Here is a 13,191-nt window from a genome sequence, read left to right on the forward strand (position 1 = left end):
GGGATAACATCACAGTGGTGGTTGGTGCCTTGATGACGCCAACACCAGTTGTCCGGATTGTCCAAGCCTCCCTCCAATTACCTCTTTCCTGGGTTGACCGCGTAACCCACTTGGCCCTCGTGCCCCCGCTCGCTCTCACTCGCTCATACTCGCCCGCGTCATCCGCCGCGCTCGATCACCTGCCAGCGCCAGAGCGCCGCCACGCCCTCCGTCCCCATGCCGCTACTCCGCCCAAAGAAACCTCTTCGAGTCTCAACAAACTCATCCGACTCTGGAGAACCAACTCTTGAAGCACTCTCCCTCTCCTCGCCCAAGCCTGCTCCCTCTCCATCCAAGCTCGGCCTGTCGCCCACAACAAAGCCACTCCCCCCTCCCATCCTAGCCAACAACTCTGACCGCACGCCCACGGTGCCTATCGACACTCCCCGCCTCGTCGTCTCGGACGCAAACTGCGACAACGCGACCGACGTGGTTGGGGGCCACGCCGTCGGTCTCGAAGCCGCCATGTCCGAGGCTCTCGATACCGATCAAGCCCACGAGCTTGCTCGTGAACGGGCCATGGCTCAAAGAGACTCAATCGCACATCGAGTTGCCGAACTCATGCCCCATCCGACCCAGGCTGAAACCCGCAAGAAGAAGAAGGGACGTCGCTCAAGACGTGCTTCCACATCGTCTGTAACATCCCAAGGAGGCAACAGCATGGCCGCGGCCCTGGCCAAGAGCGGATTACAGATCAGTGGCCCGCCCGACCAAGTCGGGAGTGTTCAAAGAGCAGTCTCCACTGGCCGATCCCCATACCTTCTCAGCACGCAGGACTACGACAGCGATGATGGGTACGGCTCCGAAGACGACAGCGAGAATCTTAGTGAGGACGACGGTATAGACCACCTTCCCGTGACCGGGTTCGCGGTGGCAAGCAACCGCCGCAACGCCGAGTTCCACGGACTCTTCCCCACTGTCGACGAGGGCGACTATCTCATTGAAGGCATGTTGACTATTTCTTCTTCGATGCTGACGACAGACTATGGATGTGCGCTTGCAAAGGACATCCTCGTCCACGGCAGGCTTTACGTCTCCGAGAACCATATCTGCTTCCATTCGAATCTCTTTGGGTGGATCACAGACGTGGTTATCCCTTTTGGAGAGGTGCAGACCATCGAGAAGAAGATGACTGCATTAGTCATTCCTAACGCGATCGGAGTAACGACTAGCAAGGACAAGGTGAGTTGCCCCTACACTGCATCATCTCATCTTAGTACACTTTCGCCTCCCTCATCTCCCGCGACTCGACCTACGATGTGCTCGTGAACATCTGGCGTATAGCACATCCTGGCACCGAGATGCCAAACTTGGTTCCAAATGGAGCCTCGCGCCCCGCCTCGGTGATGGAGGGTTCGCCGCCCGCTCCTGCCGTCACCCATTCATCGACGGAATGCGTCTGCGGTAAGGAGGGCCAGCACTACTCCGAATCTGTCCTCGATACCGTCTTTCCCAGCTCCCCCGACAAGGTCTACAATCTCATGTTCAACAGCGGGTGGTACCGTTCGTTCTTGTCAGACAACCAAAAGTTGCGAGGTTAGTGCTTGGTCCGATTGGTGTTCATGAGCAGACATTGAATCGTCCGACTGGTGTCCCGACGAGACAGGCAAACTGACTCGCTCGATTTCCTACATTAAGCCGCTGAACGGTTCCATCGGGCCCAAGCAGACAAAGTGCCACATTGTCGACATGCAGGACTTCTGTGACTTTGACGAGTACATCTCGATGGTCACCACGACTCGAACGCCCTACGTCCCGAGCGGTGGAGTCTTCAGTGTCAAGACACGCACCTGCCTCACCTGGGCCGGTCCAGGATCCACACGGGTTGTGGTTACCACAGAGGTCGAGTGGACTGGAAAGTCGTGGGTAAAGGGTGAGACCCTACTTTGGACTGTGTTGACACAAAGGCATCATTGAAAGATCGGCAGTCGACGGCCAGAAGCAGTACCACGCTGATCTCGCCAGCGGCATGAGGGAGTACATGAACGAGCACCCCACAGAGTTCGCGGTGGCGGGGGCAGAGGACATTGAGCAACTTGAAGATGAAGCGGCCCAGGGAATTCCGGCGCCCATCCCCACAGAAGCGCAAGAGTTTGCCGCCAAGAATCGGCGTGCACGACAGGATGCCGATTACTGGCAGCTGCAGGGCGCTCTCGACTCGGTCCTCCACGGGTTCACTTCGATCTTTTCTGGCATTCGCACGGCATACAACACCACCAGCGACCTACTCAGCGACTCGCCCATCAGCAAAGCGTCGTTTATGGCAGCGCTCATTGCCCTCCTTGTTGTCTCGAACGTCTACACCTACGTTGCACGGCCAGAGTCCAAGCATAAGGAGAAGCGTCTGCTACGGTTTGGTTTCGAGAACGACGTAGCAGAGGCTGTCAAGTACGTTCTCGACCGCCGCGCTGCCGCAACGCCCAAGGACGAGATCAGCCAACTCCTTCAGCTCCTGGACGAGGTCGACGCGCGCTCTGCTGCCCTCCGTCAAGCCTTGCAGGTTGCCGAGGAGGGCTCACCCATCGAGTTGGTCAACCAGGCGGAGGATCTGGATTAGTGTAGCTTGGACCATGACGAGACCTATCTATTGAAACGACATCTGACACGCTCTTACGTCTGTTTATGTTAGCCAGTGTTATGGAGGGGGCTGGAAGCAGATATACTGTATAGGAGCGGCACTAGGGCATACATGGCCGCTAAACGGAGCTCACAGACATTGAGAGTCCACCAAGCGATCGCGAGTGATGAGTTCAAAGAACTGGAATGGGTAAGGGTAAGTCGCGTGCCTCAGGGAAAAAATCAACCGCGCCTCCACCATTCGCGCCAAAAAGCAATATAAAAATGCTTCCGCTAACGCGTGTTTGACTTTGGGAACGCGTAACTTTGGAACCTGAATTGTCACCTCGAGTCAGCCACAACAATACAACACCCAATCATTCATGCATATACATTCAACACCATCCCCATCACACTTATTATACAAACTCATCTCCCACCATGACGTCCCAGAGGAGGGCGTCTAACCGACCCCCTCCCCGCAAAGTCCATGACTTAACCGTCGACTCGGACGACTCGGACGACTCGGACGACTCGGACGACTCAGTCATCCCTTTACAGCCAACCCAGAAGAACAACAAGCGCAAGCGCGTGAGTCGGTCGTTTCAGCTCCATCCGAGGTCGCTGACGCTCAGCTTGATTCTGAAGAGGATGAAGTGGATGAAGAGGTGCCCGACCTTGAGGAAGAAGAGTATGAGATCGACTACATCGTCGATAGCCGCTGGCGTACATACGGGAAGACGCCCCTCTTCGAGTTCCTCATACACTGGAAAGGGTATCCCGTCGAGGAGCGTTCATGGACACGCGCAGATCAGTTCGAGGACGACGATCCTCCGGTCACTGCATTCTACCAGAAGCATCCCCGTAAGCCAAACCGAAAGCAACGTACAATCTTTAGCCTCATGAACGGCGGCGGGAAGTCGTCGCCCGCCAAACCCGCGGCGACCAAGCTCTCCCGCAAGAGCATGCAGTCCAAGCTCAGGGCGCCCTCCAAGAGCACACCATCCAATCCCAAGCTGTCCAGCAAAAGTACGGCGTTCAAGAAGGCCTTCTCGCAGAGCGCGCCGCTCAAGAAGAAAGCTGCCATCGCTTACCGGTCCGACAGTTCCGAGAAGGAGAATCGGAGTGTCGCGTCTCGGTCGCCGAACCCAGAGTCGGACAGTGATTTCTTCGCTTCCGAGGATGATTCCGGAGACGATGACTTTGAGTCCGATCCGGAGGAGCCCGAGATGGACCCGGCTCCTGAGGATGATGGCGACGTCGTTGACGACAGTGAGTGCCATGAAGTCAGCCTCTCGCCAGTGTACTGACGCGATCCAGAGTCAGCCCCATGGACTAAGAGTGGAGGGTGGGGAGTCAAGGTCAAAGGCCCAAAGAAGGCGGCCGTCAAGCTGTGAGCCTCTTCTGCTGAGGCCTGAATGTTAATATGGTACAGTGGCGCTTTCAAAAGCGGTGTTCGTCCACTTTGCACCAAGGGATTATCCGGCAAGAGCAAGGCCATGACTTTGGCCGACGACCTTCCTCCCATCAACGACATCGAGGCCATCTTCGACCATCTCACTTCAAGGGCAAGTCCACCTCTGACACCATCACTAACTACCACAGCTGCCTCAAATCACAGAGCTGGTCACCCGCCTGAATGGTCGGAAGCTTCGTGTGGCCACCATGTGCTCGTGAGCTGAAAAACACTAAGTAAACTAACTGTAGTGGAACCGAGTCGCCATTGCTTGCCCTTGGCATGATCGCCAAGTCGGTCAAGCAGCAGCATGGCGTGACTCTTGGCTTCGAGCACGTCTTCTCGTGCGAGATCGAACCCTTCAAGCAGGCATATATTGAACGCAACTTTGCCCCTCCCGTTCTGTTCCGTGATGTCACGGAACTGGGGCGGGAGAGAGCACATACTGCCTACGGCTCTCTCAAAAGGGTCCCAGGGAACATTGACGTGAATACACTACTAGATGGCCCAAGTTGACGAACAGATCCTCATTGCCGGCACCTCGTGTGTCGACTACTCCGGCCTCAACAACGAGAAGCAGGACATTGACGCCAACGGCGAATCCGGACGCACCTTCCGGGGGATGATCCAGTGGGTGAAGAAGCATCAACCTCCCATTGTCATTTTGGAGAACGTCTGCAGTGCCCCGTGGGACAAGGTTGTCGAGTATTTTGCTGAGATCAACTACGACGCCAACTACGCTCGGTGAGTTTTCGAGCTCTTGATTCCGTCTAACGACAGCATGGATACCAAGGAGTACTATATCCCTCATACCCGTACGCGCATCTACTTGATGGCTACACCCATCACAAACTCTGGGCCCAAGCACCTCCCTGAGAAGTGGATAGAGACGGTAAAGGACCTGAAGCGCCCATGGTCGTCGCCTTTCGAGGCGTTCCTCCTTCCCACAGACGACGTTCATATTCATCGCGCCCGCCTTGATCTGGCAGCCGAGCGTTTCTACAAGGACGGCACGTCGCGCAAGCCCACAGACTGGGGACGATGCGAATCGCGCCATGCCCGCGCTCGTAACGACGAGGAGTTGGGAGTTCTCCGCCCGCTCACGGCTTGGAAGGAAGCTGGCGTGTGCAAGGGGCTCGACTGGACCTGGAACGACTGGCTGCTGGCCCAGACGGAACGCGTCGTTGATCTTCTGGATATCTCGACGCTCCGAGTCGCAAAAGAGGGCATTGACTCAGGGTTCAAGGCGATCATTTGGAACGTCAGCCAAAACGTCGACCGACAGGCAGGTTATTCGAAGACGGCGCTTGCCCCATGCCTAACTCCCAACATGATCCCATGGGTCACCAATCGCGGTGGCCCAGTCACTGGCCGAGAAGCGCTTGCTCTTCAAGGTATCCCCGTTCGCGAGCTTCTCCTCACCAGCGAGACCGAGGACCAGCTCGCCGACCTTGCCGGCAACGCCATGACGACAACAGTTGTCGGCGCGTCCATGCTGGCGGCTTTGCACGTCGCACTCAAAACCATTCCCGAGGGGGAGGATGCCATGCAGAGCGCCGAGGAGCAGCGGTCCATTGAAGCGTCGCACGCTGCCTATGCTGATGGGGTCGTCGGCGACGAGGCCCTGGTGTCACATCGGCTTGATCTCGCCAAAGTGTCGACTGCGCATGTCGCAGAGGTTTTGCGACTGGCTGCGCTCAGCTCGCGTCATTGCGTCTGCGAGGGTCAGTCTGGAACCGCGGAGAAGGCCATCCTCCAGTGCCAAGCGTGCGGCTATCGCTCCTGCACCGGCTGCGGCGGCCGACCTGAACATGTTTACCAGCCGTGCGACACCTTGCGTCTCGAGCCTTCGTCTTTTGAGCTCGAGTTCAAGGAGCTCCTGCCGATGCGTGTCCAGATTGCTGGTATCAACGCGTCGTCCCTAAACGCGCTACGCGTCAAAGCTGAGGCCAAAGGAAAAGGCGAAGCGAAGCAGTCTGACTGGGATCTCTGGAGCGATGCCGTACTGCGTGCAGTCGACGGCGCAGAATTCCGCTTCCGCTACCTGAAAAGGCAGACCACTTGGACTGCCGTGTACGAGGCATCGTCCGCCACCCTCGAATGTTGGCTGAGTAACCCATCCCCCGAGTGGCGCCTCACTGTCAAGGCGCCTCCATCCGAGGCCGTCAACAGCCGCCTGCGGTCCCTCCTCCGTCATCCAGTCGCTCGTATGCGCCTCGACATATCGGGCAAGGACATGTTGAGCGGTCAGTGGGAGTTGTGCATGCCTACACAGCAGACCTTCACTGTAAAGATGAGTGGTGGCGGCGGCCTTGTCCCTACCTGGGAGGCGGCTCTGGGTCTTCAGGGAGAGTTCGCTGGCAAGACGCGCTGGAGCGAGCTCACCTTCGACGTTCCTCCAGAAGCCACTCGCGCCCTGGACCGTGGCATCTCGGGCACGTACTCGCTACTTGCCTCATGTGGCCAAGCCCAGAGCTCTTTGCATGTCAAAGAATCCAGTGACCCAGACCTGCCGCCGCTGTACTTCTTTCTCGATGCCACCCGCTGCGGCAACGCCAAGGATGACAGATACGTCTTCTCGACCTCGATTGAGCGTCTCGACTACACTATGGAGCGCGACGTGATTGCATCAATCTCCCCTCAATGGCGCGAATCCGAAAAGCCTTCCGAGTTGATCAAGATGACCGTGGACGGCGGATGGGTTGGCTGCTCGGCGGCTCGCCTTACCGCCATCGGTGGCGGCGACATTGTGGTTGATGACGAGGCTGCGCACCGCGATGCGGCGACGTACTCGATCCCGGCTTCTCCACGAGCGGTGTCCTCGGCCACTGACTCGTGCGAGCACTCGGTCGCAATTTTATCCGTCAACGTGCCACTGAAGCCGGACAGGGTAGAGGCCATGTGGCAGTCAGAAGAGTGGACGCAGGTCGACTTACTCCATCACGGCAATGCGACTTTTGCCAACCTCGCGTGGATTACAGAGCGCCTCCCATCCCTCAACAATCTTACGTCTTGGAATCGTCTCAAGGACGTAGATGTGAATCAGACTGTTCTTAGAAAGCTCTCTAACAGGCCAGATAGCCGGGTCCGAGTGCCCCACATGCGCTCCTCGGCCCCCCACGATCCACTGGATTAAGCAAACTGGAAAAATGGCCAAGAATGGACGTAAAACCAAGGCGAACATCACTGCATTCGAGGACCCTCTGGAGGCAGCTCAGTATGAGATGGTGAGTCGATCTGTTCTCCATTGTTCACACACTCAGGCCCTTAAGAATCGCCCATCACCCTTCGATGTGCAGTTGCGCCACGTCGACGAGGTCGGGTCCTTTCGCATTGGCCTGAACATTGTTTCCCTAGCCCACCGCGCTCTCTCTCGACTGCCCCGCAGCGATGCCAAGGGCAAGGTGAGACTCTCGTGGCGTCTGACCCCTGGGCAAGTCGCCGACGTACCGGAGAAGCCGCGAGTCTTCTCAATGCCGTCCAACAAACGCGACCCAGAGCATTCGCAGCCTAGGGACTTTGAGCTGCCATTGCGGCCGGAGCAGCTTCGCTCCTTGTGGTGGATGCTTGAACAAGAGCGGGCAGAGGGAAAGACCCACACCTTTGTCGAAGAGGAGATCTCAGAGGCGCTGCTACCATCGCTGGGCTGGCGGGCCGAAGGCAAGGCAGAACGTCCTGTCATGGTCCGGGGTGGTGTCATTGCCGACGAAGTTGGCTATGGAAAGACAATCATCTCGCTAGCCTTGGCGGCCGAGACCATGGATGATCCGGCCCCTGAACCGGCACCAGACAATCTGATCGACCTCAAGGCGACGCTCATCATCGTCCCCGGTCACTTGAGCAAACAGTGGCCGAGTGAAATCGAACGATTCACTGGAGATCTCTTCAACGTCGTCGTGATCCAGAACATGAAGGGCCTCCAGGCAAAGAGCATCGGAGAGCTCCGCAAAGCCGACCTCATTGTCATCGCGACCGAGGTCTTTGAAGCCGAGACGTACTGGGAGCGCTTCGAGTATCTTTCCGCCCAGCCCCAGGAGTGGCTGCACGACGGGAACGGAGGCCGATTCTTCGTGGATCGACTGGATTCGGCCCTCCAAACTCTGCAAGACCAAACAGCCATCCTCCAGAACGAAGGGGCATCCGAGGCCCATCACAATATGCAAGAGCTCCATCGAGCAGCGGAGGAGGAGGTAGAGCGCAAGAAGGAGCAGATGAAGGCCGCAAACTTTGGAAAGCGCCTCAAGGGTGCGCAATACCGCGACAAGTACGACGATCTGCCGGTGAAGAACAAAGCCAAGAAGTCTGCAGGCACCGACAGTTGGGAGGCCGACAATGACGACGACGATGAACTCGACAGTTCCATGCCAAAGCCGACATTCCGCCAAGCCAGTGGGCTCGAGTCGCTCAACAGCTCATCCATCAAGAAGGACTTCAATTTGTTGAGGAGTCCCGTCCTCCACATGTTCCGGTAAATTATTCGTTAGCGTCTTGCGCTGACTTACAGATTTCGTCGCGTTATCGCTGACGAGTTCACGTACCTGAAGGAACGCGCTCTCCCTGCCATCCTTCGCCTGCAGTCTTGCTTCAAATGGGTACTCTCGGGTACTCCTCCTGTCCAGGACTTCCCATCCATTCGCAGCGTGGCATCATTTATGGGCATCCATCTTGGCGTCCCAGACGACACAGAAGGAGGCCTGGCGCACCAGAAGGCCCGCGCCAAGGAGCAGACTGCGGCTGAACGGTTCCACGCCTTCCGTGAGACACACTCTGCTGCGTGGCACAGGCGGCGTGATGATCTTGCGCAAGAATTCCTCAACACGTTTGTTCGACAGAACATTGCAGAGATTGACGACATTCCGACTGTGGAGCACATTCACACGTTCAAACTGCCCGCTTCTGAGGGCGCAATCTACTTGGAGTTAGAACACCATCTCCAGGCGCTCGAGATGCAGGCGTAGGTTGCACTAGCGCTGTACGTGCTGACTAAAGGCGCAAGGAGACAAAGCTCAAGGATGTTACCAAGGGTGACCGCAACGCTCGTCTTGAAGAAGCTCTCTCCGACTCCAAGACCGCCGAGGAGGCCCTTCTGAAGCGATGTTGCCACTTCACCCTCGACCTGACAGACAAGAAGCGTGACGCCAAGTCCGCCCTCGAGGCATGCGATCACATCTCGAACGCACGACGTCAACAACTGATTGGGTGCGAGGAAGACCTCCGCCGCACCATCAACCTTGCTGTCGGCATGCAGGCAGCAATCCGCAAGAAGGGCGGATTCGAGAAGGGAGAGGCTCAGCCTTTCCGTGACTGGGTGGTCTCGTCGCGCGACAAGGTCAAGCACCACGGGGATGCCGAGGCTGCAGAACGTCTCATCAAGATCCTGGACAAGTGCGGGTTCCAGTCGGACGTCATTCCAGATGCACCTGAGAACGGCAAGATTCCCGCCATCCCCGCCAAGGTCAAACTCGCCGAATACAAGTGGGACCTCCGCGAGCAGACGCACCTGCTCCGTCGTTTGTCCAAGGAACTGGTCGCCCGTGTGCGCTCTCTTCGCTTCTTCGAGGTTGTGCGCAAGCTTCAACAGAATGGCGACGAAGCGGCTGACGTTCTCAAGGCCTCGGCCTGCGGTCACCACCCACGCGGAGCAAACAAGGTGCCGATGGCGGTTCTCTCCTGTTGTGGACACGTCGCCTGCCACAGGTGCATGGTCAAGGACGTCAACAACCAGCGCTGTGTGATGGGTGCCGACTGCCACGCTCCTGTCCGAAACACTAACATTGTCAAGGTCTCGTCTCTAGGTACTGAAGGCGAGCTCTCATCCGGCCGCTTCGGAGCCAAGCTCCTCCACCTCGTCAACCTTATCAAGACGATCCCGAAGAAGGAACGCATCCTCGTCTTCTGCCAGTGGGATGATCTTGTGCCCAAGCTCTCCGAGGCCCTCTCCCACAGCGGCATCACGCACGTGCAGCTCACAGGCGCTACCACAAAACGCTCCAACACGCTCGAATCCTTCCAGAAAGGCGGCAAAGACGCTGCCCGCGTTATGCTCCTCCAGATGAACAATTCGTCTGCAGCCGGTTCCAACCTCACGGTAGCAAACCATGCCATCTTCCTCGGGCCCCTCTACACGCCAACATTGTACAACTACAGGTCTACCGAGACGCAGGCCATCGGCCGTGTCCGCCGCTTTGGGCAGCTGCGCCACGTCCACGTTCACCGCATGCTCGCGCAGGACACGATCGACGAGACCATCTTTAACGGTCGCCTAGAAGAGCTGTGCAGCAAGACAGACTACGCTACCTATCCTCGCAAGGAATATGTACCATGACCATGATGAGAAGAATGCAATAGTACACCTGTTAGTTTCCTAGTACCGCTTACCTGTCGGTGCTTGTTGCTGAGAGGTCTACCTCCTTGGTTCGTTCATGTTACAGGTTTATGATACAAGGAATGCAACGCTGGAGCCGACGAGGGACATAGAACGGTTGTAATACAAGGGAAGAGCGAGGTCGATGCTTGTTTCCAGCTTGTTTCCAGGAGCAAGCGCGATTCGAGGTTGAACTGCTTATAGAAAGGTCGGAAGACGGCCTATCGGATGCACTGTGTGGCAGTCTTTCTATTTCACTTGGTAATAGAGAGAAGGGGCTGTTTACACATCTACTGAGACCCCACAAGGCCACTGAGGTGGGCAATATTCACACGGTAGCTCGTCTGCCGCCGCTCGCGCTTCAGTCGCTGTGAACGGTGACTGGGCAGGTCCTGTGAAGGCCCTGGCGTTGTTGTGTGCAACGGCTCCCACTTGACAGACTGCGACAGCTTGCTAGTTTCGTGCGGTGTCTGTGTCAAGGTCAAGGAGGCAGCGTCCGGGGATCCGGGGATCATAGACTCTACGATTTTGGTGGTGGTGGGGATGTGCTCGAATGCTGAGACGGACTTGAACTTCGTCTGGGATGAGGTGTCATTGTGAGGCGATGAGCGCCGTCCGCCCTCGGAAGAACTCGTCAACGTGCTCGGGAACGTCATGTCAGGCTTTACCACTGAAAGTGCAAATGTGGGAAAAGTGCGCGATGTTTCTGTCTTGATTCTTGACGCGTTCGGGGGTAACGTTGGATTCGAACTCGTACAGGCCCTCACGGGTTGTTTGACGGCATCTTGACGAACAGCTTTGATAAGTGGGAGAGGAGCGTGAAAGGTGAAGGGGAGGGCAGCCTGGGTTCCTTCCATGCGTGACCCAGAAACCCGCAGCAACTGATCCAGCCCTGACACGTTGCGGTTGTCGCTCGGTTGATCCCCGATGCCTTCCGTAAGATACGGAGGAAGAGCCATGACGTCGGGGGAACCAGTCTTGAGGAGAGTGGAGAGTTGCGACAGGACGGCTCGAGCGGAGGAAAGCCACGCGCTACCGAAGCGAGCCGAAGCTGTGAAGTACTGATCGCGCTCCGCGATCATCTTGATGTACGTGTCGTTGCTGATTGCAGGTTTGAGGAGATCGGCGAAGACCATAAAGTCCATGCCGTTGTGGTGAGGGATGAGTGTGTTGGGTGAGAGAGCTGCAGGCTTGAACATCTTGACGAGCTTCTGCAGTTCCGGAAGAGGCGAGTGGCGCGCAAAGGGAACCTCCTATCTGTCAGATGGACGCTTGTAAGCTGCTCACAATTATCATTGGCCATGGGGTTTCCCCGAGTGCTGCGCTGTTTAGCGTGTTGAGGAACTGCTGATGCCGTAGCTGCCACGAGGCCGACTTGACTTCGGCCATGACAACTTGCACAACATTCTTTTGTTTCGCCATTTGGCAGCGGTTGTAGCGGTCACACACGTGGAAGCGAGTAATGGTAGGGTCGTTGGTCGTACAGCCAAGCAAGAACGGATCGCTCTCAACAGCACCGTAAATGCTCCTCTTGTACCGATCGGCGTGAATCTGCCAGTCAGCAAAAACCCAACAGAGCATTTCAACGCACCGGTTGGTTAAAGTGGCGAGCGACTTCCTTGACAATATCCTCCCATCCGAAGCACCAGGCGTTGATGAAGAAAACAGTATCCTCCGGATAAATGCTCATCTGGGTCATGAGAGCTTCCAAAACGGGCTCCTTCTTGTTAGTTAGCTCCGACGTGGTGTTCACCTTCTCGGGCATGTCTCCACTGCCCATGCTATTGGTCAGCGGTGCGTGAGAGAGGTATGACCCACAAGGTACTTGTGTCGAGGTAGATGCGGTCGAGATGGCGGGTAGCCGAAAGGGTACTTGATGAAGACGGGGTCGTGGAGGGTGAAAAGAACGCCTGGAGCTGGGGAGTGCGGCGCAATGTCTTACGGAAGGTGATGTCCGCTCGCACATCACCAGTATGCAGGATGGCGTTCGTGCTGTTCTGGACGAGGAACCTTTCCGTTCAGGATGTCTAGACGGATTTCACTCACATCGATGAACCTGGGCAGTGATTCGCGTCGAGGAGGGTAATGGAAACGGCATCAGGAATGTAGACGACCTTGGTTTCTCCTGGTTGCAATGTCTCCTGATGTAGTCAGAGCTGATCTCTCTCCACCTCACTAACAATAGTTTTATGGCGGGCTTCCAGACTCTCGTACTTGCGCCTCTTAACCTCACGGACTCCATTGTGGAGGTGGTCACGGTCCTTTTCTGTTTCAAGACGGAGAAGCATGCGCTTGGTGTCGGGGGAACAGATAATATTGCCCGTAAAGTCATTGGTGAGGCCAATGAGGTGGTCTGAATGAGCGTGAGTTAGGAGGTAGTATTGAGCATTAGGAGCTCGAGTGCTGGGATTTTCAGGACCTCGTGGGTCTGCAAGCATCCAAGGCGATCGATGAGGTGGGGGATGTGGGGTGAAGGAGTCCACCCTTATGCGAGGGAACTCGAGGAGGTGACCATCTGTAGTCAGCGGTTGAGCGATCACGAAAGGCGAGGAGGTAAAGTTAAGATAGTTCACTATATAGACCTGCCATGCTGCTTTGAAAAAGTCAGTGAGAGTTGAGGAGAGTTGAGAGTGAGAGAAAAAGAGTAAAAGACTAAGTGAGGGAGAAGGTTGGGTTGATTAGGTTGACTCACCTCCAGGCACTCCTCCTCCTCCCGAATGTAGATTGTGCCTGGCTTCACATGTCCATGATGGTTTCATCTAAAGTGGTCAACCTC

The 13,191-nt window shown here is 56.5% G+C and overlaps 3 protein-coding genes across 3 annotated transcripts; 2 read left to right on the forward strand and 1 right to left on the reverse strand.

Annotated features, from left to right (window-relative positions):
- Positions 1 to 216: 216 nt before the first annotated feature.
- On the forward strand, positions 217 to 2,596 carry CcaverHIS019_0103850 (uncharacterized protein; the record flags this gene model as incomplete). The annotated part of the gene is made up of 4 exons (XM_060599733.1): positions 217 to 1,221; positions 1,257 to 1,575; positions 1,610 to 1,912; positions 1,947 to 2,596. The coding sequence occupies 4 exons, from the start codon at positions 217 to 219 to the stop codon at positions 2,594 to 2,596; spliced, it is 2,277 nt and encodes a 758-aa protein (XP_060452933.1).
- Positions 2,597 to 3,036: 440 nt separating this feature from the next.
- Positions 3,037 to 10,376, forward strand: CcaverHIS019_0103860 (uncharacterized protein; the record flags this gene model as incomplete). The annotated part of the gene is made up of 10 exons (XM_060599744.1): positions 3,037 to 3,186; positions 3,231 to 3,867; positions 3,916 to 3,988; positions 4,303 to 4,537; positions 4,575 to 4,795; positions 4,832 to 7,088; positions 7,129 to 7,278; positions 7,315 to 8,519; positions 8,556 to 9,005; positions 9,041 to 10,376. The coding sequence occupies 10 exons, from the start codon at positions 3,037 to 3,039 to the stop codon at positions 10,374 to 10,376; spliced, it is 6,714 nt and encodes a 2,237-aa protein (XP_060452934.1).
- A 329-nt stretch (positions 10,377 to 10,705) lies between these two features.
- On the reverse strand, positions 10,706 to 13,004 carry CcaverHIS019_0103870 (uncharacterized protein; the record flags this gene model as incomplete). Its single annotated transcript, XM_060599755.1, has 9 exons — positions 10,706 to 10,993; positions 11,183 to 11,668; positions 11,703 to 11,966; positions 12,007 to 12,138; positions 12,169 to 12,196; positions 12,234 to 12,425; positions 12,462 to 12,556; positions 12,596 to 12,930; positions 12,989 to 13,004. The coding sequence occupies 9 exons, from the start codon at positions 13,002 to 13,004 to the stop codon at positions 10,706 to 10,708; spliced, it is 1,836 nt and encodes a 611-aa protein (XP_060452935.1).
- Positions 13,005 to 13,191: the final 187 nt, after the last annotated feature.

Source organism: Cutaneotrichosporon cavernicola (assembly GCF_030864355.1).
Source record: "Cutaneotrichosporon cavernicola HIS019 DNA, chromosome: 1".
Classification (NCBI taxonomy): domain Eukaryota; kingdom Fungi; phylum Basidiomycota; class Tremellomycetes; order Trichosporonales; family Trichosporonaceae; genus Cutaneotrichosporon; species Cutaneotrichosporon cavernicola.